The 27,837-nt window shown below is 43.1% G+C and overlaps 1 protein-coding gene across 5 annotated transcripts in view; it reads left to right on the top strand.

Moving 5' to 3' along the window:
* The window catches only part of LOC137314431 (coiled-coil domain-containing protein 178), a 363,911-nt gene that overhangs the window by 91,060 nt on the left and 245,014 nt on the right, over positions 1–27,837 (top strand). For all 5 annotated transcript variants that reach the window (XM_067979795.1, XM_067979798.1, XM_067979796.1 and 2 more), the window contains exons 12-15: positions 18,238–18,374; positions 18,453–18,636; positions 25,711–25,773; positions 26,408–26,569. In XM_067979795.1, the coding sequence (XP_067835896.1) occupies positions 18,238–18,374; positions 18,453–18,636; positions 25,711–25,773; positions 26,408–26,569 (546 nt within the window). The remainder of the gene's footprint in view (positions 1–18,237; positions 18,375–18,452; positions 18,637–25,710; positions 25,774–26,407; positions 26,570–27,837) is intronic.

The following is a 27,837-nucleotide window of genomic DNA, read 5'->3' as shown; positions in this document are numbered from 1 at the left end:
AAGCATACCATCTCTAAGGGCTTGTAGGATCTTATTGGCATCATTAAGTCCGCCCTTCCACTGATCAATGAGCAGTCAGAGCCAAGACCTGTCATGTGACATGGCAGGAATCTGCTCTCATGATGCTGCTTTTAGTGCTGATGGCAGCACATGTGATCTCTCCAGTCCACCCCCTCAGATGCCTGCTATTCTAGATGGAAGGAGACAGATCCAGGCTGCACACCAGGAGCAGTGATACACCTTGCAGCAGGATACTCCTGGCACTTAGCAGCTCTGAGACCAGTACTACATTAATCCCAAGAGGCTCGTGTTTCCAGAGTGCAGGCAAGCACCTTTGATATCGCTGGCCCTTAAGTAGCCCCTAGGCAGAGCACCAAAATAAGCTTAAGGATAGCACACAGGGTCGTCAAAGGGAAGCACAGCATTCAGAAGAAAGACACAATGTAAAATGTTGATGCACATTAAAATCTGTTGTGATGATGATGGCGACAGTTGGGGTAATGGAAGAAGTATCCTGGGAAGCTTTCCGTTCTGCTGCTGTCCCTGTGGATGATGTGGTCTTGCTTCTGCCTTGCCTTCCTCCTCAAGGATAGATTGGAAGACCTTTCTGCAAGGCATAATTGTGAAGAGCACTGAAACCCATGACTAATCTTGAGACTCTGCCAGATTTAAATTGCTAAGCTTCTCTAGAATGATGGAGATAATGGAAACACCCCTTTAATATGCCAGTGGCATGCTCTGTGGTGTGTGATCTCACATGAGTATTATTATAACTTTCATCTGCAGCTGTGGGGTGCATGCAGACATCGAGAATGGAATAACCTTTGTCCCCCAGGAGCCAGCTGAGTCTCTCTCTGGGTGGAAGAGAGCTGGGATGTTGGAATTCTTTAAAACAAAAGTATTGTGGCAGCTGCCAGCAAATTTATCATTAACATGAATTATTCTATATGGCTGGTCACATATCACCTGGACATTTAAGGAATAGAACCCTTTCCTATTGAGAAAGTTCAGAGGATGAAGAGGTGGTACCTAGAGTGCCTCTTACTCCCTAAGGATATTAGCAACATTAGAAAAACTTAAAGCTGTTTCACGTTGTTGATGTGGGGACATGCCAAAATTATTATATTGCGCTCCCTTGTTAAGCAGGGCATCAGTCATCTGATATTTGCAGCAGTAGACGGCAAACTAATTGGTAAAGGTCCCAGTATCATGCTGAAATGAACCTGTAGCAAAAATGTTCAGCACGATTGATACCTTTACTGGCACAATAAGTGCTGGCCTTATGGTGGAAGTGTTTTGGCTGTAGCAGGGCTTAAAGCTCAATTAAAGGTTCTTTAGTGAATTATAGCCCCTTTAAGCAGACTTCTCGAGTGTCATCCTGGAAGGTGTACTGGGCTCTGTATAGTCTTGCTGCAGGGGAAAGGCATGTACGTCTGATCCTCCTCCTCTTGTGCAGCTGATGAGATGCACTTCCCTGTAATCCTCTTCCACCTGCTCTTGCCCTGCCTCTGTTGTAAATTAGAAATGCTGTAAGGAAATTATTTTTTTTTAAAAATTTGCCCAAGAGCTTGAAAACCAAAATAAATTGAAAATTGCTCCAGTAATGGCTGAGAAATCTGGGTGTTTTAGGACAACCAAAGCAATATTCTGCCTTGATCCACTAATACTTGCACTCACACCTGTTTGCTTACAAATGCGAGTTAAGTTGAATGCAGTACTGGTGGAAATGTTGGGATTTTTGACAGTTGATATCATCCCATCAGTTACATCTATTTGCTCGTCAGGGGAGGCAGGCACTTCTTATGCTGCCTGCACTTCCACTAGAATTTTCAGCACTACATAAAGTTGGCAAGACTTTGGCATTTCTTGGTTTCCCCACCCACCTCCAATTTTTGTAGGATTTCTAGGGCATGATTTTTATCTGGAGCTCGGAATTCAGCGGTTGAGTAGATAATTGCGTGGGAAACCTGGAAGTAAAGTGAGCGTGTTGGAATCTGCAATCGCAATTAAATTGAAGGCACTTAATTTTACTTCTGGGTTTCGCATTTCCAAGCTGGGCAAAGGGCAGACTGCGCACCCGAAAGACGCGATCTGAAGTCCACTATTTAAAAGGACAAGCAAAAATGAATTTTCGAGGAGAAAGGAGGAGAAACACAAATGGCTTCCAGGAGAGTAACAGCAGCACCCAGATTTACTTACGCTTCTCTGGAAGTTCTGCTGGATGCAGTGAGAAGGAGGGGGGAGATGATTTACCCACGTGAAGGGAGGAAAAAACCTGGTTCTGCCACCAAGAAGGAGTGGCTGGAGAGGTGAGCAGCAGGAGCACGGTAGCCAGGTCTTGGCTGCTGTGCAGGAAGTAGTTTAATGACCTAATCAGGTCAGGAAAAGTGAGTACATTTGCTGATTCACCCACATCCTCTGGTGTACAACACCCTCCCCACCCCCCCTCACTTTGTGTTGGCAAGCCTGCTCCATCATAATACTCCACACCAACTTAAGTTTCACTTTCTATGCACATGCTCACCTCACCATTTATGCACCGACCAGTGCCACTCATCCCAACCCTGATGCAATGTGATGCATTTGTCTGATAGTAACCCTCTGATGCACCTGTCCATATAATAGTCAGTCTCACCCAATGTACTGTATCCATCGGGTGAACACAGCGCCTTCAGTCACTCACAAGTCCGTTCGATCACCCCTTGTAGGAGAAGAGAGCGCAAAGACTGGAGGTGGACCTCCACAAATTGTGCAGCGGACAGCTGCATTCCCTATCCATCACAGATGGAAAGATTGAGAACCCACATATGCCTGGTGAGAGAACTTAAACATCTTTCACACACATGATAACTTTATTTCATCAATGAGTGAACTATGCGAATCCCGAGTATGGTCATTGGCTAAATTGTTACATTGCCATGACTAATTCGTATCGCCTTAATAAGAGCATAAGAAATAGGAGCAGGAATAGGCCATACGACCCCTCAAGCCTGCTCCACCATTCAGTTAGATCATGGCTGATCTTCGACCTCGACTCCGATCTCCATATCCCTTGATTCCCTTAGAGTCCAAAAATCTATTGATCTCATTCTTCAATATACTCAACGACTGAGCATCCGCAACCGTCAGGTAGAGAATTCCAAAGATTCACAACCCTCTGCGTGAAGAAATTCCTCCTCATCTCAGTCCTAAATATCCGACCCATTATCTTGAGACTACGCCTCCTAGTTCTAAACTCTCTAGCCAGGTGAAACAGCCTCTCAGCATCTACCCTATCAAGCCCTCTCTGAATTTTAAATGTTTCAATGAGATCACCTCTCATTCTTCTAAACTCCAGACAGTATAGGCCCATTCTACTCAATCTCTCCTCATAGGACAACCCTCTTATCCCAGGAATCAATCAAGTGAACCTTTGTTACACCACCTCGAAGGCAAGTGTATCCTTCCTTAGGTAAGGAGACCAAAACTATACACAGTACTCCAGGTGTGGTCTCACCAAAGTCCTGTACAATTGCAGCAAGACTTCCTTACTCTAGTACTCCAACCTTCTTGCAATAAAGGCCAACATACCATTTGCCTTCCTAATTGCTTGCTGTACCTGCATGTTAACTTTCTGTGTTTCGTGTGCAAGGACACCCAAATCCCTCTGAACGCCAACATTTAATAGTTTCTCACCATTTAAAAAATATTGCTTTTCTGTTCTTCCTTCCAAAGTGAATAACCTCACATTTCCCCACATTATACTCCATCTGCCACCTTCTTGCCCACTCACTTAATCTGTCTATGTCCCTTTGCAGACTCTTTGCGTCCTCCTCACAGCTTACTTTCCCATCTAGCTTTGTATCATCAGCAAACTTGGATACATTACACTCAGTCCCTTCATCTAAGTCATTAATATGGATTGTAAATAGCTGAGGCCCAAATACTGATCCTTGCAGCACCCCACTATTTACAGCCTGCCAATCTGAGAATGACCCGTTTATTCCTACTCTCTGTTTTCTATCCATTAACCAATCCTCTATCCATGCTAATATATTACCCTCAACTCCATGAGCCCTTATCTTGTGTAACAACCTCTGTGTGGCACCTTGTCGAATACCTTCTGAAAATCCAAATATACCTCATCCACTGGTTCCCCTGTATCTACCTTGTTAGTTACATCCTGTAAAAACTCTAGTAGTTTTGTCAAACACGATTTTTCTTTCATAAGCCATGTTGACTCTGCCTAATCATATTATGATTTCCTAAGTGCTCTATAACCACGCCCTTAATAATAGATTCCAGCATTTTCCCGACTACTGATGTCAGGCTAACTGACTTGTAGTTCCCTGTTTTCTCTCTCCCTCCTTTCTTGAATAGTGGGGTTACTTTTTCTACCTTGCAATCCACTGGGACCATTCTAGAATCTAGGAAATTTTGGAACGTCACAACCAAAGCATCCACTATCTCTGCAGCCACCTCTTTTAGAACCCTCGAACGTAGGCCATCAGGTCCAGGGGATTTGTCGGCTTTTAGTCCCATTAATTTCTCCAGTACTTTTCTTTACTAATATTAAGTACTTTAAGTTCCTCACTCTCATTAGACCCTTGGTTCCCTGCTATTTCTGGTATGTTTTTTGTGTCTTCTATTGTGAAGACAGATACAAAATATTTGTTTAATGTCTCTGCCATTTCCTTATTCCCCACTATAATTTCTCCTGTCTCAGCCTCTAAGTGGCCCACGTTTACTTGCGCTACTCTCTTCCTTTTTACATTCTCGTAGAAGCTCTTACAAACTGTTTTTATATTTCTTGCTAGTTTACTCTCATATTCTATTTGCTTCCTCTTTATCAATTTTTTGGTCATCCTTTGCTGGTTTCCAAAACTCTCCCAATCCCGAGGCTTACTACTTTTCTTGGCAATATTATAAGCCTCTTCTTTTAATCTAATACTATCCTTAACTTCTTTAGTTAGCCATGGATGGATCACTTTTCCTGTGGGATGTTTATTCCTCAGTGAAATGTGTATTCGCTGAGAATTATGAAATGCTTCTTTAAATGTTTGCCATTGCTTATCTACCGTCATATCTTTTAATCTAATTTCCCAATCAACTTTAGCCAACTCACCCCTCATACCTGCATAATTGGTTTTGTTTAAGTTTAAGACTCTAGTTTCAGACTTAAGACGTTACTCTTGAACTCAATGTGAAATTCTATCATATTATGATCACTCTGCCCCAGAGGATCCCTTGCGATGAGATTACTAATTAACCCTGTCTTATACACAAGACAAGATCTAAAATAGCCTGTTCCCTAGTTGGTTCTACAACATATTGTTCTAGGAAACTGTCTCGAATGCATTCCATGAACTCGTCCTCCAAACTACTTTTGCCAATTTGATTTGCCCAGTCTATATAAAGATTAAAGTCCCTATGATTATTGCATTTCCTTTGTTACAAGCTCCTCTTATTTCTTGATTAATACCGTGTCCAGCAGTCTAACTACTGATAGGGGATCTATAAATTACTCCCACCAGTGTTTTCTGCCCCTTGTTATTTCTGATCTTCGCCCATTCTGATTCTATTTCCTGATCTTTCGAGCCAAGATCCTTTCTCACTCCTGCCTTTATGTCATCATTTATTATCGGGGCTACCCACACTCCTTTTCCATTTTGTTTGTCTTTTCGAAAAGCCAAGTACCCTGGAATATTTTGTTCCCAACCTTGAAAACCTTGCAACCACACCTCAATAATGGCTACTAAATCAAACCCATTTATCTCTATTTGTGCTGTTAATTTGTCTATCTTGTTATGAATGCTTTGTGCATTGAGATAATTGCCCTCTATTGCCTTTTAGGGTCTTCACGTGTAGAAGAAGAATTTGGTGATTTGGATGCCATCGATTCCTCAGAGGACCTCATTCCTTCTGAGGGTACACTGTTATAGGACATACAGCCACACACCAGTGCAGATACTGGCACTTCGGTGGGTGCTCTTACATAGTCACTTGGGTTGTCACCTGGTGATCCACCACTCACAAGTGAGAACGAGCAGACACTGGTGGCAGGGGCAGCTGTGGAGAGTCTGCGTCGGAGGATGCACACTTCTCCAAGCTCTGCTTAGCTGGACACAGACCCTGAACCCCAGGGACCATCATTGAGAAGTAGAATGATTGAGGTACAGCTGCACCTTTATGAGGTACTGGAAAATGTGCCGCGCATACTCTCCACAATAGCGGAGAGGATGGAGGAGTCCAACTTCAACACTAATGGATTGTTGTCACATGTGAGAATGTCTGCAATGGAGAGAGTGGCCGCCTCCATCGAGCTTCAAGCAGGGCTCTCAAATGAGTCTATGCAGGCCGTCACCATGGCCGTGCAGACTTTGGATGCCAACATGTTTGCCTCCTTAAACAGGATGACAAATACCGTATCTGTGGCCTTACAGCACATCACTGATCTGCATCAAGCTGCTCTCCATCAGAGAGGTAAGAGTGATGTGGCACTGGCCCAGGCGAGGGATAATGGTGAAAGGGGACACGGAAGTGGGAACTCCACTCAAAGCACTCCCGTGTCTCATCCGTTGCCCCTTCCCCCCCCCCCCCCTCAACTAGTACCCACAATGCTGCCTCCTTTCCCGATGGTGGAGTTTACCCCTGCAAAGGTGCAGGTGGAGCAGTCTTTAGCAGGGCCGACACAGGTTCCAACACCCAGAGGACATAGGCCAAGAGCATCGCAGCAGTCAGGGCAGGGATCTGTGCAGCTACCGCTGCTGAAGGCACGGGATGCACCATGTAAAAGCGGTCGAAAGCATAAGTTTTTTTTTTATTCGTTCATGGGATGTGGGCGTCGCTGGCGAGGCTGGCATTTATTGCCCATCCCTAATTGCCCTTGAGAAGGTGGTGGTGAGCCACCTTCTTGAACCGCTGCAGTCCGTGTGGTGACGGTTCTCCCACAGTGCTGTTAGGGAGGGAGTTCCAGGATTTTGACCCAGCGACGATGAAGGAACGGCGATATATTTCCAACTGGGGATGGTGTGTGGCTTGGAGGGGAACGTGCAGGTGGTGTTGTTCCTATGTGCCTGCAGCTCTTGTCCTTCTAGGTGGTAGAGGTCGCGGGTTTGGGAGGAGCTGTCGAAGAAGCCTTGGCGAGTTGCTGCAGTGCATTCTGTGGGTGCCAGTGTTGTAGCTGTACTGGAACAGCTTGGCTAGAGGCGCAGCTAGTTCTGGAGCACAAGTCTTCAGCACTGCAGCTGGGATGTTGTCGGGGCCCATAGCCTTTGCTGTATCCAGTGCACTCAGCCGTTTCTTGATATCACGTGGAGTGAATCGAATTGGCTGAAGACTAGCTTCTGTGATGTTGGGGATATCGGGAGGAGGCCAAGATGGATCATCCATTCGGCACTTCTGGCTGAAGATGGTTGCAAATGCTTCAGCCTTGTCTTTTGCACTCACGTGCTGGACTCCTCCATCGTTGAGGATGGGGATGTTTGCAGAGCCTCCTCCTCCTGTTAGTTGTTTAATTGTCCACCACCATTCACGACTGGATGTGCCAGGACTGCAGAGCTTTGATCTGATCCGTTGGTTGTGGAATCGCTTAGCTCTGTCTATAGCATGTTGCTTCCGCTGTTTAGCATGCATGTAGTCCTGAGTTGTAGCCTCACCAGGTTGGCACCTCATTTTTAGGTATGCCTGGTGCTGCTCCTGGCATGCTCTTCTACACTCCTCATTGAACCAGGGTTGATCCCCTGGCTTGTTGGTAATGGTAGAGTGAGGAATATGCCGGGCCATGAGGTTACAGATTGTGCTGGAATACAATTCTGCTGCTGCTGATGGCCCACAGTACCTCATGGATGCCCAGTTTTGTGCTGCTAGATCTGTTCTGAATCTATCCCATTTAGCACGGTGGTAGTGCCACACAACACGTTGGATGATGTCCTCAGTGCGAAGACGGGACTTCATCTCCACGAGGACCGTGCGGTGGTCACTCCTACCAATACTGTCATGGACAGATGCATTTGCGACAGGTAGATTGGTGAGGACAAGGTCAAGTAAGTTTTTCCCTCGTGTTGGTTCGCTCACCACCTGCCGCAGGCCCAGTCTGGCAGCTATGTCCTTCAGGACTCGGCCAGCTCGGTCAGTAGTGGTGCTACCGAGCCACTCTTGGTGATGGACATTGAAGTCCCCGACCCAGAGTACATTCTGTGCCCTTGCTACCCTCAGTGCTTCCTCCAAGTGGTGCTCAACATGGAGGAGGACTGATTCATCAGCTGAGGGAGGACGGTAGGTGGTAATCAGCAGGAGGTTTCCTTGCCCATGTTTGACCTGATGCCATGAGATTTCATGGGGTCCAGAGTCAATGTTGAGGACTCCCAGGGCCACTCCCTCCTGACTGTATATCACTGTATCGCCATCTCTGGTGGGTCTGTCCTGCCGTTGGGACAGGACATACCCAAGGATGGTGATGGAAGAGTCTGGGACGTTGGCTGAAAGGTATGATTCTGTGAGTATGGCTATGTCAGGCTGTTGCTTGACTAGTCTGTGGGACAGCTCTCCCAATTTTGGCACAAGTCCTCAGATGTTAGTGAGGAGGACTTTGCAGGGTCGACTGGGCTTGGTTTGCCGTTGTCATGTCCGGTGCCTAGTGGTCCAATGCCGGGTGGTCTGTCTGGTTTTATTCTTATTATGACTTTTCGTAGCAAGATTTTACAACTGAGTAGCTTGCTAGGCCGTTTCAGAGGGCAATTAAGAATCAACCACATAAGTTTAAACTATTTTAGCTCACCAAGGGAATGCACAAGGGTGTTTGAAGAAATGTTATGTTGAGAATTTTTCTTTTTTCTTATATTGGCACGTAAAATTTATTGATTATCACCACTTCCATGCCTTGGTGATTATCGCAGCCCGAGAGCTAAGTCTCCCTTTCATTTGCTTCATCATGAATGCCAATGCATGACGATACCCTTTGGGCAGATGTGCAATGGGTGTACGTGTGGTTGAAGAACTGTTTTGTCCAAAGGGAGGGGGGTGGTTGGTGATGGTGGTGGTGGTGGTTGTGCGTGGCGGCCTTAGTATCTCCATTTCTTTATTTTGCAGCTCTCATTATGAGAACCTGTGAGAGATGAGGGCATCCCCTGCAGCAATGTGTCCGGCGATGGGTGCCTCATCTTCATTTTCCTCCTCGTCCTTCTCATCCTCTTCCTCTTCAATGTTGCCGCCTGCAGATGATGATGGACGAGCACCTCCGTCCTCCTCCCCCTGTAAACCTTTGCTACTCTATGTTGTGCAGGACGTAGCACACCATGATTATTTTGGACACCCTTGCTAGCGAGTACTGAAGAAATATTTACAGTCGAAAAAGAGAATAGCATGCCGGAAATCCCAAGAAAACTTATATTGAATCGGGGACAGGGACTCGATAAAATTAAAATAAGTAAAGCAACAGTAATGAAGAAAATAATAGCACTAGAGAGTGACAAATCCCCGGGACCAGATGGTTTCCATCCCAGGGTTTTAAAGGAAGTAGGTGATCACATTGCAGATGCCCTAACTATAATCTTTCAAAGTTCTTTAGATTCAGGAACTGTCCCTCTAGATTGGAAAATTGCACATATCACTCCGCTTTTTAAGATAGGAGAGAGAGGGAAACCGGGGAATTATAGACCAGTTAGCCTAACATCTGTTGTGGGGAAAATGCTGGAGTCTATATTTAAGGATAGGGCGACTGAACACCTTGAGAATTTTCAGTTAATCAGAGAGAGCCAGCATGGATTTGTGAAAGGTAGGTCGTGCCTGACAAACCTGATTGAATTTTTGAAGAGGTGACTAAAGTAGTAGACAGGGGAATGTCAATGGATGTTATTTATATGGACTTCCAGAAGGCATTTGATAAGGTCCCACATAAGAGACTGTTAGCTAAGATAGAAGCCCATGGAATCGAGGGAAAAGTACGGACTTGGTTAGGAAGTTGGCTGAGCGAAAGGCGACAGAGAGTAGGGATAATGGGTAGGTACTCACATTGGCAGGATGTGACTAGTGGAGTCCCGCAGGGATCTGTCATGGGGCCTCAATTATTCACAATATTTATTAATGACTTAGATGAAGGCATAGAAAGTCTCATATCTAAATTTGCCGATGACACAAAGATTGGTGGCATTGTAAGCAGTGTAGATGAAAACATAAAATTACAAAGCGATATTGATAGATTAGGTGAATGTGCAAAACTGTGGCAAATGGAATTCAATGTAGACAAATGTGATGTCATCCACTTTGGATCAAAAAAGGATAGAACAGGGTACTTTCTAAATGGTAAAAAGTTAAAAACAGTGGATGTCCAAAGGGACTTAGGGGTTCAGGTACATAGATCATTGAAGTGTGATGAACAGGTGCAGAAAATAATCAAGAAGGCAAATGGAATGTTGGCCTTTATATCTAGAGGACTTGAGTACAAGCGGGCAGAAGTTATACTGCAGCTATACAAAACCCTGGTTAGACCGCACCTGGAGTACTGTGAGCAGTTCTGAGCACCGCACCTTCGGAAGGACATATTGGCCTTGGAGGGAGTGCAGCGTATGATACCCAGACTTCAAGGGTTAAGTTACGAGGAGAGATTACACAAATTGGGGTTGTATTCTCTAGAGTTTCGAAGGTTAAGGGGTGATCTGATCGAAGTTTATAAGATATTAAGGGGAACAGATTGGGTGGATAGAGAGAAACTATTTCTGTTGGTTGGGGATTTTAGGAGTAGGGGGCACAGTCTAAAAATTAGAGCCAGACCTTTCAGGAGCGAGATTAGAAAACATTTCCACACACAAAGGGTTGTAGAAGTTTGGAACTCTCTTCCGCAAATGGCAATTGATACTAGCTCAATTGCTGAATTTAAATCTGAGATAGATAGCTTTTTGGCAACCAAAGGTATTAAGGGATATGGGCCAAAGGCAGGTATATGGAGTTAGATCACAGATCAGCCATGATCTTAGAAAATGGCGGATCAGTCACAAGGGGCTGAATGGCCTGCTCCTGTTCCTATGTTTCTATGTTCCTATGAATCTTCCAGACGTATCTAGGCATCTGAAGCGCATCTTCAACATGCCTGTGGCTTGCTCAAAACCTGGTGGGATTTCTTACAGGTGTCATGAGCCATGTTTGCAGGGGGTATCCCTTGTCTCCAACAAGCCAGCCCTTAAGTCTGTCTCCTGTCTGGAAGAGGTCTGGAATGTTGGACTGGCGCAAAATGAATGTATCAGCGAATCTGGCACACACCTGCAGAAATCTCTTCTGGTGGTCGCACACCAGCTATGCATTGATGGAGTGATAGCCCTTTCGTTTTATGAGGACTGCTGGATCATGTGGTGATCCTCGGATTGCTATGTGTGCGCAATCGATTGCGCCCTGCACCCGTGGGAAGTCAGCCAGAGAGGCGAAACCCACTGTTCGCTCATTCTGACTGATGTTGTCATGGGGGAAGTTCACATAATCGGATGCCCTGGCAAACAACCCTTCATCACTTGCCTTATGCACTTACGTGCAGATGATTGAGACAACCTGCAGATGTCACTGGTGGCACCCTGGAAGGACACAGAGGCGAAGAAATTGAGGGCAGTGGTTACTTTTTCTGCGACGAGCAATGCGTGGCCACCAGGTCCAGCTGTTCATAAAGGAGGTGGCAGATGTCTGTGACCACCTGCCGACTCAATCTGAGCCTGCATAGGCACTGCCCCTCAGGGAGGTCCAGGAAGTCAGCCTCTGCCTGTATACCCTCTCGTGGGTAGTGCCTCGTCCCTCTGTTGCTCCCCTCTCTGCTGTACCTGCAGATCCCAACACAACACGACTTGCCTGCTGTGCATGGTCATTTTCCTCCTCCTCAGATGTCCTCTGGGATACATCCACTGCGCCCCCCCCCATCCTGATCTTGTCAATTTGAGAGGCTCCAAAGCCGTGCTAAGGCTGTATCAACAAAGAACGCTTCGTCTCAACAAAGAACTCTTAGGTGTGGACCAATTTTAATTTGGTTTGTACTCCTTTGAAACCTGCCTGAATCTCAACTGGCAATTTTCCAGTCTAACCTCATTTGCATAGTTATTTGCAACTCCAGGTGTAAACTCGGGTGGATCTAAGGATAGCACCGCTAGTAGGGGAGCAAATTGGTGTTTAAGTTAAATGTAAAGGGGTGGGGACAATTAAAGGGGAGTGTCACAAAGAGAGGACAAAAATGTAGACAGCTTCTAGAGAGCATTAGAAGGCACCTCAACCCATCAATAACCTTTCATAGTATAGCATAGCACAGAAGACCATTCGGCCCATCATACCTCTGCCAGCTCTTTGAAAGCTATTCCAATTAGTCCCATTCCCCTGCTCTTTCCCCATAGCCCTGTAAATTTTTCCCCTTTAAGTATTTATCCAATTCCCTTTTGAAAGCTACTACTGAACCTGCTTCCACCACCCTTTCAGGCAGTACATTCCAGATCATAACAACTCGCTACTTAAAAAAATGTTTCCTCATCTTGCCTCTGGTTCTTTTGTCAATCACCTTAAATCTGTGTCCTCTGGTTACCGACCCTTCTGCTACTGGAAACAGTTTCTCCGTATTTACTGTAACAAAACTGTTCATGATTTTGAACACGTCTATCAAATGTCTTCTTAACCTTCTCTGCTCTAAGGAAAACAAGCCCAGCCTCTCCAGATAACCGAAGTCCCCCATCTTTGGTACCATTCTAGTAAATCTCTTCTAAAATGTGGTGCCTAGAATTGAACACAATACTCCAGCTGAGGCCTAACCAGTATTTTGTAAAGGTTTAGCATAACCTCCTTGATTTTGTACTCTGTGCCTCAATTAATAAAGCCAGAGATCCCATGTGCTTTTTTAACAGCCTTCTCAACTTGTCCTGCCACCTTCAAAGATTTGTGTACACGCAACCCCTTTAAAATTCTATCATTTGGTTTATATTGCCTGTCCTCTTTCTTCCTGCCAAAATGTATCACTTCACACTTCTCTGTATTAAATTTCATCTGCCATGCGTCTGTCCATTTCACCAGTCTGTCTATGTCCTCCTGAAGTCTGTTACTATCCTCCACGTTGTTTACTACATTCCCAAGTTTTGTGTCATCTGCAAACTTTGAAATTATACCTTGTATTTCCAATTCAGGTCATCAATATATATTGAAAAGAGCAGTGGTCCTAATACCGACCGCCGGGGAACACCACTGTATGCTTCCCTCCAGCCTGAAAATCAACCGTTCACTGATACTTTCTGCTTTTTTAGCCAATTTTGTATCCATGGTGCCACTGTCCCTTTAATCCCATGGGCTTTAATTTTGCTAACGAGTATTATGTTGTACTTTATCAAATGCTTATTGTTGCTAACTCAGCATGGACTGGTGATCGAGACTGACCTTTGTGGTCTCTATGGCTCAGTACCACACCATACAACGCTGTGACCCGACCTTTGTGGTCTGTATAGCCTCAGTACCACACCATACAACGCTGTGACCCGACCTTTGTGGTCTGTATAGCCTCAGTACCACACCATACAACGCTGTGACCCGACCTTTGTGGTCTGTATAGCTCAGTACCACACCATACAACGCTGTGACCCGACCTTTGTGGTCTGTATAGCCTCAGTACCACACCATACAACGCTGTGAGCCGACCTTTGTGGTCTGTATAGCCTCAGTACCACACCATACAACGCTGTGAGCCGACCTTTGTGGTCTGTATAGCCTCAGTACCACACCATACAACGCTGTGACCCGACCTTTGTGGTGTATAGCTCAGTACCACACCATACAACGCTGTGACCCGACCTTTGTGGTCTGTATAGCTCAGTACCACACCATACAACGCTGTGACCCGACCTTAGTGGTCTGTATAGCTCAGTATCACACCATACAACGCTGTGACCCGACCTTAGTGGTCTGTATAGCTCAGTATCACACCATACAACGCTGTGACCCGACCTTAGTGGTCTGTATAGCTCAGTATCACACCATACAACGCTGTGACCCGACCTTTGTGGTCTGTATAGCTCAGTAACACACCATACAACGCTGTGACCCAACCTTAGTGGTCTGTAAGGCTCAGTATCACACCACACAATGCTGTGAAAGCAACTTTTGTTTTGACAATCAAAAATCTTAAAACTCCTTTGTCAAGATGGAGGGGGTGGGGAATAAGTGGCGGGCTCGGAAGGAGAGAAAAGAACTCCTAGGTGCAGGCATAAGTCTTCAGACACGTGACAATGCAGCCCAGAACCCCCTCTCCTCTTTGATGGCTGTTGAAGCCTAGGTGGTGCTGCATGTGATGCTTGCATGGAAAGTTTTCCTTTGTGTTACTCCACAGCACCTCCCATAGGTCATCATTGCAATGTTCCTGTAAAAAAGTGCAGACAAATTTTAAGTCTCAGCTGTTTGCGAGCTATATGCTGCACGGTAGCCACAGGTTTTTGCAGTAGATGACAGGGCTCAGCATCTGTCCCTCTGTTGATTCAGACGTTGAGAAGGCAGGCTATCACATTTATTCCCAGGTAGGTTTTTCAGGCCTGAAAAGAGTGTAGAGTCCTTCCACACCCGATTTTACATTAGCAAATGAAGCTCCGAATGGAGCTTCAGACACCTGAACTAGGCCCAACTGGAATACTAAGTAGGGCCCAAAACCAGTAGAAATCAGTGCCCCGATTTGGGGTACTATGAAGACAAATATTGGCCCGGCATCTCTTAAAAGATTAAATGTACTTTGCTCTGCCTTTCTTCAACCCATTTCTGCCACTTAGTCCTTTGATAAATCCAGTGTGAGAATGGGGGAGGGAAATCATATACCTACAGGGAGAATAACACAAACAAAGCTTGCCCTAATTTTTCAGCTTGCTTGATAGATCTGTTCTGAGATATGTGCAGGATAACCTGCAGTCAAAGACTGAGGAAGACCATATCCAAAGTAGGTAACTTTTTCCCCCATATTACATAGGAGGATTAAAAAACTTTAAAAAAAAACAAACGAGGCACTAATTCAAGTTAAACCACACCTGCACAGCCGAGGATATAGGTACAAGTAGGTGCGGAAACTGTTGATGTGTTAGTCGTGATCTTTCAAAACTCTTTCGATTCAGGAATTGTCCCCTTGGATTGGATAACTGCCAATGTCACTCCATTATTTAATAAAGAGTAGGAGAGATAAATTAAGAAATTATAGGCCTATTGGCCGAACGTCAGTTGTGGGGAAATTACTAGAATCTGTTGTCAGGGACGGAGTGACTGAGCATTTGGACAAATGTGAGCTGATCAGAGAGAGCCAGGATGGATTTGTAAGGGGTAAGTCATGTCTAACGAACCTAGTTGAATTTTTTGAGGAGGTAACTAACGTGGTTGATTAGGGAGTGTCTATGGATGTTATTTATGTGGACTTCCAGAAGGCATTTGACAAGGTTCCACATAAAAGACTGTTAACAAAAATGAGAGCGCATGGAATTGTAGGCAACCTATTGCCTTGGATAGGGAATTAGTTAGGATGTAGGAGACAGAGAGTACGGATAATTACTATGTGTACAAATTGGCAGGATGGTAATGGTGTCGCCCAGGGATCTGTACTGAGGCCTCAGCTTTTCACTATATTTATAAATGACTTGGATGAAGGAATAGAGAGCCGTATATCTGAGATTGCTGACGACACTAAGTTAGGTGGCACAGTAAATAGTGTATATGAGAGCAGAAAGTTGCAATGGGACATTGATAGATTAAGTGAGTGGGCAAAACTGTGGCTGATGGAGTTCAGTGTGGGAAAGTGTGAAGTCACCCACTTTGTACCTTAGCAAGATAGATCAGAGTATTTTCTAAATGGTGAGAAGCTAGGAACTGTGGATGAGCAGAGAGATTTAGGAGTCTAAGTTCAGAAATCACTAAAAGCTAGTGGACAGGTACAAAAAATAATTAAAAAGGCTAATGGAATATTAGCCTTCATCGCAAGGGGACTGGAATACAAAGGGTGGAAGTTATGTTACAGCTGTGCAGAGCTCTGTTTAGACCCCATCTGGAGTACTGCATTCAGTTCCGGGCACCGCATTTCAGGAAGGATATATTGGCTTTGGAGGGGGTGCAGCATAGATTTGCCAGGGTTAAATTATGAGGACAGGTTGCATGGACTATGCTTGTATTCCCTTGAATATATAAGATTATTGGGTGACCTAATTGAGGTGTTTAAGATGATTAAAGGAGTTGATAGGGTAGATATAGAAAAGCTATTTGCTCTGGTGGGGGACTCCAGAACAAGGGAGTATAACCTCAATATTAGGGCTAGGGCTTTCAGGGGTGATGTCGGAAAGCATTTCTTCACACAAAGGGTAGTGGAAATCTGGAACTTTCTTCCCCCAAAAAGCTGTTGAGGCTAGGGGTCAATTGAAAATTTCAGAACAGATTAATAGATTTTTGCTAGGCAAGGGTATTAAGGGTTACAGAACCATGGTGGTTAGATGGAGTTAAGATACAAATCAGCCATGATTTAATTGAATGGTGGAACAGGCACGAGTGGCTGAATGGCCTACTTCTGTTCCTATGTTCCTACAAACTAATAAAAAGCAAGTTCAGGGATGATGTCAGAAAACATTTGACACAAAGAGTGATTAACTATCTGGAATGGTCTTCTGGGTAGGGTAGTGTTGGTGAAAACTCTGAATTTAGTCAAGAGGCAGCTGAATGCTCTGATGTTAGATCCATATTTTTCTGTGGAAGGATGGGTCAAATTGCCTCCCTTATCTGCACTTTTTGTAAATAGCTAAATTAAGATAATACTTTAATTTGAAAGTACTTCCTTGCCCCACTAATGGCTCAAGTGAATTTATTCAGTGAGCTGAGTCAGGAAAATCCTAGGTTCGATTAGTGGTCTCTGCTGAGTTAGCTGATCTGTGCCAGGCATTGTTAGGGATGCTACATTGACCCCAATTAGGGAGAGAAAAAATCATCCAGGATCCTCATATTTTCCTACCCAGCAGGACCTCTACTGGAAGTGCACATGTTTAGTTTGTGGGCGAGAGTCAAGTTTAACTGTAATGCTCCTCATGTTTAAATAGCCTACTGCCACTCACTAGCAAGGCACACATGTGAATAATGGCCACTTGAGTAAGGTACAGAAGAGCACCCAGCTCCTGTGGAACTGTATTCCAGCGAAAGGTCAAGGGGATAAATTTTCATTTTCACTACCTGGGCAGTAATCTGCAGAGCGGGTGGCCTGCCCATTGTAGAATCCAACCAATTTTCATTCCGTTTAGATCATTGCCTCCAGCAGTGGACAAAACTGGTGAGGAAAGGAAAAGAAATAGAATGTACTTCCCCTACAACAATGTTCTCTTTCAATATTTTTTATTTTTTTACACTTTCAGCTCATGCCACTTTTTCCCCTACCTTCTTTAGGCCCCCAAGCATTATTTCCTGACTGAGAAAGTAGCCAGTTAACCTGATTTCCTATCTCTACTTATGCCATTCTTGACCACTGATTCTTTTGTGGGGAGTGGGGCTTTCTTCCTGCTTATGGGGAAATGTCTGACTTCTTTTCATTGCCTTGCCCAACAGCACAGCCAATGTTAGGAACTGACAGTTTGAGGAATCACAAGCAGAAACTAATGTTTGTTTGATGTCATTAGTTTTATTATTATTGTTATTTTATTTTTCATTTTTATTCTATTATTTTAATCTCCCCCATAGAATCTTCCTGGTTCACTTACCATTCCCTGACAAAGACAGTAACCTGCTCCAGTTCTCCACTAATGAACTGAGCTGTTTGCTAAAAGGTACATAAGAGTTGACTGCTGTGACTTGCCCACTAATACATTTCCCCCCCTTAGCTGTAGATCACAAATGCTTGGCCTCCTTCTGACCACACAGTCAAAATTAGTAAGTCATAGCGTGGCAAATGAAAATTGTAAACCCACTCCCTACCACTTCTTGGCACAGTCCATTAGAGTGCCAGTGTACTGTGCTACGTGAATGTAATTAACTTTTATAGCTCAAAACAACTTTTTTCTTCACAGCTGACCAGTATTTTGGCCAAGAGAAAATTGATAATTGTACAATTTCTTTGTCGGTGTATTAAAATTTAAAATGCTCCAGATGAGTACTTGGAACTTGGTTTATAAAAATGCTTATTTTCTTATGCATGTACCTTATGTATACTTTGAGGAAAATGTAATGCATTAATATTTCTTCATTAATTTCATGCTGGGAGTATGCTTTGCTGTGACTTTTAATTGGGGTGATTTTATCTAATTTATTTTTATGTAGACAAGAATTGGCAACTTTGAATTATCTAAACAAGAAATAGAACTTGATAGAAAACAGCGCGAGCTTATGCGTTTGGAGAACAAAAGCAAAGAATTTGAATTGGAGATTGAAAGCTTTAACAGAAACATTAAAGAGAGGTATGTGAAATAAATTGATTTTTATTCAACCACCAGTGTCTTAAATGTAAAAAAAATTGAAAAGCATATCTGTTAAAGTCGGCAGGAAAGAAATAAAATGAAGAAAGAGATCCGGCAAATACAAGAAGCTCTAAAAATTAATAAAGGCAAGCTAGCCAACTTGAAGAAACAGCTCACCCTAGTGGTGAGTGCTCAAAATTCAGCAAGAGAAAAGCTGGTGATGATAACAAAGACAATGACTGATCAGGAAGAACAATTGAAGGTTAGTGTTTAATACAGTATGCAAACCTCAGAACGTTTTGGTTTTAGTGGAATAGTCCTAACATCCTTTATAACCCAAAAGTTTGGTGTTGAATATATCTTAATACATCAAATAATTTCACTATGATTAAAATAAAACTCAGCTTGGCAATACTTTTAATTTTATGCTACAGCTTTACCAATTAATCTGTTTGTGATAATTTATCTATATGAATTTTGGGTCAATGACAAAAATTAAAGGAAAAAACCTCACAATATGCAAGTGTACAATTCAATTAGTTTATTTAAAACATTGAACATTGAAGTCTGCAACTTATGGATACTGACCTACTGGTACTGAGATCCTGCTGTAAGTCTTGCTCCAGTTTTATCTTATTTGTATTGGTGATTTTTCCAAGATAATAAAATATTTTTGTTCTTCATTCTGTGTGGATTCATCTCAGTACTGCCAAGGTGGCAAATGATGTGCTCCCAGATTTCTGCTAATCCCCCCTTTGGCACAATGAGATATGATTTACCACCCAAACTGGATTAACCCTTCCAATTTTTCCCACACCTCTGATGGGAGATGGCACACCTTTTGCTCAGCATTCCTTCAATGGGTATGACTCAGATTGACCATTTAACAGAGTGGGAAACTGAACATGAGTTTTTCTATTCTGTGGAGCTGTTGGTGCTAAAGAACCCAATGCGGCTGCATCACAATCCAGTTGATAGTGTAGTGTTTGGTTTCAGTTTTTAGGGGCCAGGTCAGTTTGTTTCTAATCTCTGTAAATTAGTACAGTTTGAACTGGGTATTACAAAGACTCTCCAGGACACAGGGAAACCATTACAAAAGGAAAACTGTAATATTTTAAGTGTTGCATTTGGACCCATTTTTGTTTTGTTACATAAACCATTACTTATTTCACACAAAAGGCCCCTGTCTAATTAAATAATAAAGGAAGCACGTATATTATGTTCCAAAATTATTAAAATGAATGATTAAAAGGTGTGGTTATAATTGGATCTGTCATTCCTTTAACCTATCCAATTTTGAAAGATATTACAGAATATTCTTCAGCCTTTTTCACAGCTTTTATGTTCTTCCTATGGTAGGATGCCCAAAATTCCACAGAATATTCAAACTATGGCCTCTTCGTTTTTGTATTTTATGCCTCTAGGTACAAAACCGTGAATTCGGTTTGACTTAATCTACTTGCGCTGCCAGCTTTATTGACTGATGTATCTGCACACCAAGGTCACTCTCCTCCTGTACTCCATTTAATGTCTTCCTTTTCCTTTCCCTGTTCTTACTTCCTAAATGGAATTATCGAATCATAGAATGGTTACAGCACAGAAGGAGGCCATTCGGCCCATCGAACCGTGCCGGCTCTTTGTAAGAGCAATCCAGTTAGTCCTATTTCCCAGCTCTTTCCCCGTAGCCCTGCAAGTTTTTTCCCTTCAAGTATTTATCCAATTCCTTTTTGCAAGCCATGATTGAATCTACTTCCACCATCCTTTCAGGCAGCGCATTCCAGATCCTAACTACTTGCTGCATAAAAATGTTTTTTCTCATGTCGCCTTTGGTTCTTTTGCCAATCACCTTAAATCCATGTCCTCTGGTTCTCGACCCTTCCGCCAATGGGAACAGTTTTTCTTTATTTACTTCATCTAAACCCTTCATGATTTTGAACACTTCTATCAAATCTCCTCTCAACCTTCTCTGTTCTAAGAAGAACAACCCCAGCTTCTCCCGTCTATCCAAATCCCTCATCCATGGAACCATTCTAGTAAATCTTTTCTGCACCCTCTCTAAGGCCTTAACATCCTTCCTAAAATGCTGTGCGCAGAACTGGACAATGCTCCATTTGTGGCCGAACCAGTGTTTTATAAAGGGTCAACATAACTTCCTTGCTTTTGTATTCTATGCCTCTATTTATAAAGCCCAGGATCCCGTATGCTTTTTTAACCACTTTCTCAACCTGTCCTGCCACCTTCAAAGATTTGTGCACATGTACCCCCAGGTCTCTCTGTTCCTTTAGAATTGTACCATTTATTTTATATTGCCCCTCCTCATTCTTCCTGCCAAAATGTATCACCTCGCACTTCTCTGCGTTAAATTTCATGTGCCATGTGTCCGCCCATTCCACCAACCTGTATATGTCCTCTTGAAGTCTGTTACTGTCCTCCTCACTATTTACCACACTTCCAAGTAGTGAAAATTTCTCTGCTTTGATCTGCATCTGCTACCTATCTGCTTATCCTGCTGGCCTATCTTTGTTCCAGTCAGTGGAGCATATGATTCACTGTTTTATACTGTATACTGTTCATGTACTTATTTTACTTAAATCTGTTGGTTTAGAGTGTGAGTCTCGGTCTAATAGTGTGTATATTTGACTCACCTTTTGACGAGAGGACAATCACATGGTAGCACATGATATATTCTAGTAGCTAGTGTACAGAGTAAGGGCTTTCTGTTACAATCTCTGGGTCTTGCTATTATTTACGAGAAAATGGTACACTCCTTATCATAGCAAACATGAGGTCAGCTTTTGGGAGTGGCTGGTAATTCTGAACTTGAGAAAATATCTAGCAAAGAAACCTAAAAATATGACATTAGCTTAAAAGGAAGTTTCTTGGATTGGAAAGATGTGGTGAGCGTGTTCTACAGTGGACTGTGCTGGAATCGTTCTTATTTATTATAAATAATCTGGATTTAGGAATGAGGATGCAATATTGAAATGATTAACGATGCCACTCACTTTCTCATTAGACATAGGGGATTATATTGGATGACCCCTGAAACCGGGCGTGGAGGTTGCGGTGCGTGATTAATCCGCGCCCAGCCGTTGAGACGCAGGCAGCGTGTAACTTCAGTGCTGCCTGGTGTTTTACCTGATTGCTACCTGCACTACCTGCGCTGTTGAGTGGCTGATCACCAGCAGGGGGCCCAGATATCACAAGTGGCTAGCACCATTTAAAGGCAGCCTGCACCTCTTAAAGGGAAGGTGCAGTGTGGCTGCAGGAAGTGGTGAAAGTCAATTAGGAAGTGAATCTGTGCTGCAATATAGTGCAGCATGGTGATGATGGGACCTCTGGAATTTTTAATGAGCAACAACTGGGCTGCTCAACGTTTGTGGGACTCTGATATTTGCAGAATATAAGATACGGGTCTGCATGGAGTCTGAACAGAATCAGATATCCCACATGTAAAACATAGATGGAGTTCCTGTCCCTATGTTTACAAACTCTTGAGTTATTTTAAAACATTGAATACTACTAAACGTTGCATACTACTAAACCCCACATCCTCTAATCTGTATGCCAGACCCCACCAATCTGCCGATCTGAGTTTGTATCGGGCTTGTGAGACAGTGTGCACCAAGGTTCTCTGATGATGCACTAGAGGCCTTGGTGCAGGAGGTGGACAGAAGGAGGGGCATCCTATATCAGCAAGGGGGCAAGAGGCCCTCCCAGACATATGCTACTGAGGCAGTAGGGAACGAAGCCAATGCCAGGCGCATAGCACCACGAACATGGATGCAGTGCAGGAAAAAGTTCAATGCTTTGACACGAGCGGTCAAGGTGAGTGAGGTCAACTGTCAAGTGGCATCTCCTACCAACTGCACCACTAGCTGCGTCCACCGTTCCACGCACTACACCCCCCCATAACCCACATACCAACAAATGCTTTCAATCAGTGCTCGACTCTTCCAATCAGATGCTTCCTCTCAACCTCACACATTACCACGGTTGAAGCCACACACCCACAACTCAAAGGTCACACACACCGGCAGCTATTCACCCATGATGGCCGGATCACCCAAACATCTTGCAGGACACTCACCGACACAAGTCCCACTTTCATGCAGGAGAAGGTGGCGCATAACAGGAGGCAGCAAGTGGCAGTGGCTCCATGGAACATGAACCTGCTGTCCTTTCTCAGGTTGACAGCATTCCTGTCCCACCTCTGCCACTGCTCTTGCTGTTGCCTGTCAGCTAGCCAGCCCACTCCCTCCAGAGTAGTGAAACTTTATTATAGGAACGTAGGAAGATAGGAACAGGAGTAGACCATTTAGGCCCTTGAGCCTGTTCCGCCATTCAATGAGATCATGGCTGATCTGTGACCTAACTCTATATACCCGCCTTAGCCTCATATCCTTTAATTCCTTTGGTTAACAAAAATCTATCAATCTCAAATTTAAAATTAACAATTAAGTTAACATTGACTACCATTTGTGGAACAGCGTTCCAAACCTCTACCACCCTTTGCATGTGAAAGCGTTTCCTAACTTCACTCCTGCAAGTCCTGACTCTAATTTTTAGGCTATGTCCCCTAAGCCTAATATTTAAGTATAGGAGACCTCCAAAAACAGATACAAATGCATCAGCAACCAGAAGCAATAATCCAGCAACTCACATGTAACTCCTGCATGATCCCTTTAAATAGCGCTGGTGAGGGGTCTTCCATGCTGCTCAGCTGTGCAAGGTTAAAACAATGCATTAGCTGGAGCATTGAGTTCCAAAATCACATCTGTCCCTTTCAATTAGTATTGCACACTGATCTACCGCATATTCTCCCTACTTTACATGCTGCCGGCATTAGTTATCTACGCGTGCACGAACACTTTTACCAATATGGCATCCGGCGCACGTCACGCTAGAAGTGTGCGCGCATTCCGGATGCCATTTTGGGTCCTTAGGAGTCCACATAGCACCAACACAATAGGCGGTATGCGGCCCAATTTAGAGCCCATAGACTTTAAAACAGAAGTTTACTTGCTACCGCCTCAACGTGGCCTTGGAGTCCTGCTAGGCTGACTCAAATGTAAATACAGAGCACTTCTGTTGGCTGAAAAGCTATAATCAACTCTCCCACAGAAATACAGTTCCAGTGCTCTGTTATTTCCTGTGAAGAACTCTGAAAACCATCAGGTGTCAGTGATTTGTCCATTGAGTTTTAGGGAGCATAGCTGCCAAGATGCGCCCACTGAGAATCTCTGCCAGTGATCCTGATGGACTTTCGGGGGTCAGATGGAGGTTCCCTAACTAGTATTCCAGTGGCAGATTCCTGCGCCATTAGAGATCATTCTTGGGTGCCTGGTCCCATCTTTGAATTCCAGGCACTGATCTCAGCTTGAACCATAAGATGGGCTTTATTTCTGCCTCTGGTTGGCTGATGCACCTGGTCTGCTCCGACTAGCCCGGGAAAATGGGAACTTATGATGTGGGGTGTCCCTGACCCTTTTGATGCCAATGGCTTTGTTTGGAGTGTGGGAAAAGCCTCTGCCCCTAACAAGCCATCTAGAATCCTCAATGTAAGACTTGGACATGGCGTATTCAGGCTCTAGCCTGGTTTCCAGCCCCTCAGGTAGACTCCCACTGAAGTACGGGTAGGAATACATCAGCAGGGCCACAGACTTTTGGGGCCAGTGTAACCAATTTGTCATTTGCTTACTACCAAGTTTACTCATATCAATGTGATATTACAAAGCTGCCAGATTTCTTGTATAAATTTGGACCAAATGATGTTTGGCGCTTGGTTGAGCATTTGGGAATCTGCTAGTTCAGTCACACAATCTTGTAGCAAGTCTGTGAATTTTGCAAGAGCTGCACCCATCAGTGACTGCAGCCTGTCCGACTGATCAGAAGTTGTCAGTCATTTTCTTCAGTCAATGGTTGACTTTGGTTGTTCAGCATTTTTATCACCACTTGGAATAATTTTCTCATGTCTTTGTACCTGGAGGCTTGTTTCAGGGCAGGAGCCTGCTCAGACGAGAAGTTTCTTTGTCAACGTGCAGTAGAATATGCCATTGCATATTCAGACGATGAACTTCAACCATATTATTGACCCCGCAGGCTAGTTGTTGGTTATCAGTGGTGTAGAGTGATGTCTGTGTAATCTATAGCTTTGTTCCATGTTTTATTGATGTTGTTTACAAGTTCCTTTGGCTGCTTCAATCACAATCGCCTTACATTGTGGACAGATAATGTTTGGATCATTAAAGTTTTTATATAGTCCACTGAAACAGTTGAAATTCCACCTGTTACTTATTTTGCACCAATGAGGATACGTAATTTGGTAGCAATGGTTGTTGGAAAGCCATGTTCGGCAACAGGTGGAAGAGGGATCACAATAAGCAGTGGTCAATGGCATCAATGCTAACCAAACAGATTGCACAGAACTACGTGACTGCATTGAAGTTGTGCCAGATTATGTTGTGTTCCATTTCTTTCTTAGTTTGTCTATAATTCAAACTGGTTTCTATTAGGATTTGGAAGATTGAACCCAAGATTTTTCAGTTGTAACCAGTAGCATCCTCCAAAAATCTGTGGGCTTTGTCATTGTCTGATCCATGCCCTGCTTTAATCAGGGCCACTGACCAGGTTTGAGAGTAAGCTTCACTTCAGCATTCATATCACCTGCAACCTAACATGTCATGGGATCTACTAGCAGCAACAATATCGTTTAGGGCCTGTTGACGCTATTTTTATTATCAGCAGCACTGTCATCAGCTAAAGTGTGTGTGACAATCAGGGCGGTCCCAATTATGTGATGATCAACTACATAACCAGACTATGTGTATACACTGTTGATGTATTGAGTTTTAGTAGACAGGCTTCAGTAATTCCAAGAAATTAGAGTTTCTGCTTTGAAATTCCATTGCAGCTGTGGAAGGCTGGCTCACTGCTACATTCCAGAAGCCAATGCACAAAAGACATTTTAGTATTTCAACTAGCTTTTCCTTGGTTCTTTTTTATTTAGTGGTTGCATACTGATAAACAATTGATCCAAGTAGGATTGTCCGATTTGTTGCGTAATTTATTTTGCGTTTCCGTGTTAGATGAGTCAGTGATTACTTTCTTTTGAGGAAGTTTGTGATTTCATGTTTTAAGTTCCAAGAGGATGGGTTTAATGGAAAGAGCTTTAGGGGTTTCCCAACTTCTGGTACGCAGTGGCTTGACCTAGTGAGCACTGAACAGCTGATGACAACCTAAAACAGTTTACAGGTTGTTTCCATTCATAAGTCTTTCATATTGCTGCCATGGTCTGTTTACAATCCATATCTAAATCTTTTTTTTTCTCCGGTAGGATCAGATAGAAAAATTAAAGAAAAAAATCAAAGAAGAAATGGTACTGCGAACAAAACTTCAGGTAAAGGGCCTGTGATAGTGTAGTAAGGCATTGTTATTGCCTGCACTGAAAATGGATGCTTTGAATCCCTGCAGAAATAAATATCTCTTTACCTGCACTGAGATACAATGGATACACATATAAATGAATGACCAGATAACTTACGAATGAGTTATCTGGTCATTCATTTATATTCATCTTCAATGCCGGTTACCAATCTCAGAATGCCACCTGTGATGTAGGGCTGCTAAATGCAAGCTTTGTTTACTGCTGCTGCATCACTTTCTACCCAAGGACAGTGGAGTTCTGTGGCTTCTAAGTGTCCCACTGTTTTTTTGCTAATATCTTAAAACATTGAAAATAATGAACTGCCTGAATTTTTTAAACTTGGCTTTGGGCTGGACTGCAGTTATGCTGCAGCCAGTATGAAACCCAAGCTTTGTGAGACTACTTCCTAGAGCTGGTTCACACTTCTTGCCATAATGCAATCTGCATTAAGATTGTTGACATAACTACTGAGTTATGCTACTAATTTTGCTCTGATGCGCCTCTTAAATCGCTTAGAATGCCCTATTAAAGCAGAAATGTTGAAAATAGTCTTTTAAAAAATGTGAGTAAATATAATTGTACTGGTGGTGCTGCTTTCCAAATACAGGCCAAAATTAAATCGGAGGCTGAAGACTTGGCTAACATTAAAGACAATGCCAATAAGAAGAAAGAAAGTATTTTGAAGAAGATCACACAAGCTGAGAAAATTGTTGCAGATATTGAAGCCAAGTTTAAAGAATTCGAAGCCATATACCAGAACTACTATGAAGTAAGTTTCTTGGAGAATTTTGGTCAAGATTATTGGGGGGAGAAAACATCCATTTAATTTATAGCAAAGAATCATTTAAATTTTATAAAAAATCATTTAGTTTTGAATATAGCTACACGACTCTCCTAAAAGTAAGTATTGGAGTTCACAGGTGATTTTGCATAACTTTTATTTTCAAAGAAAGTATTGTACTAAAAAGAAATCTGAACAATTTCAATTGCCAAAAATACTTTGAAGTGATCATATTGTATACCGCTGTAGATGTATTTGGAGGGTGGTCTGTCAAGCTGCATTCAGTTTGTCATTTGGTTCTTGAGACAGGAAATATTGTGACATTATATTTATAGGCAGTACTGCTGTATTAATGTACTGAACTAAGTGACCCAATATTCACAACAGATAGGATTTTAAATCAATGCTTTGATGTCAGTGAAGGATGTTGGTAGCCCTCCAATGCGTCAAGAACAACAAAAATTGTGGCAATGTTGATATCATTAGTCACTTTGAGTCTTGGAAGGTGTGGTAAAAGTCATATATCATAATGCATTCTCATACATTTCAGAATTTAAAAAGTGACAGAATGGCTATTTGACAACTTAGAATAATTATGGTATCAAAAATAAAGTCCACAAATGTTGTAAGCTATGACTTTTTTTTAAGATGTCATTGTTATGCCACGTCGAAAGGTCCTGACAGGTATAGTGAATAACTATTGGTCAGTGACTACAAACGTATTAATTACTACTGCCATTAATTTCAACTAAATAAAATGTACAGTATTATGTACCAAAGTTTGGATATAAGTCTTACTGCATGCAGCCAAAATAGGCCAGCAAAATCTTGTTTTTAGTTTAATTCATTTTTTATTTTGGAAGAAGATTAAAGAGGCAAAGTCTTGTAAATTACTATTTGTAATATATCAATACTAAGTTGGGGTGGGCTGAAGAATTTATTCACTGCTATAAAGCAGACTGACTTCTGACACTGTAGCAGTTACATCTATTTACACCATTGCAGTTACATCTATTTATCTATATATTTAAAAGCCTTGCACCTAGCACTTATCTATTGGCCTAGCAATTCCATCTGATGAGTTGCACCGCTTTTACGCCGATGGGAAATGAATTGCGCCTGCCAGTATTCTGGAAAGGTATTTACACGAGAATTTCCTGCCTTCCTGCCTTCCTTGACCATGATGATAATGATGACGAACAGAATAATGAAGACTAGGCCACACAGGAGTCCCTGGAGCATGATCCTGCCCCATG

The sequence above is a fragment of the Heptranchias perlo genome, chromosome 3, assembly GCF_035084215.1.
Source record: "Heptranchias perlo isolate sHepPer1 chromosome 3, sHepPer1.hap1, whole genome shotgun sequence".
Classification (NCBI taxonomy): Eukaryota; Metazoa; Chordata; class Chondrichthyes; order Hexanchiformes; family Hexanchidae; genus Heptranchias; species Heptranchias perlo.
The sequence above is the reverse complement of the archived record's forward strand: the minus strand, read 5'-3'. Positions and strand labels throughout refer to the sequence as shown.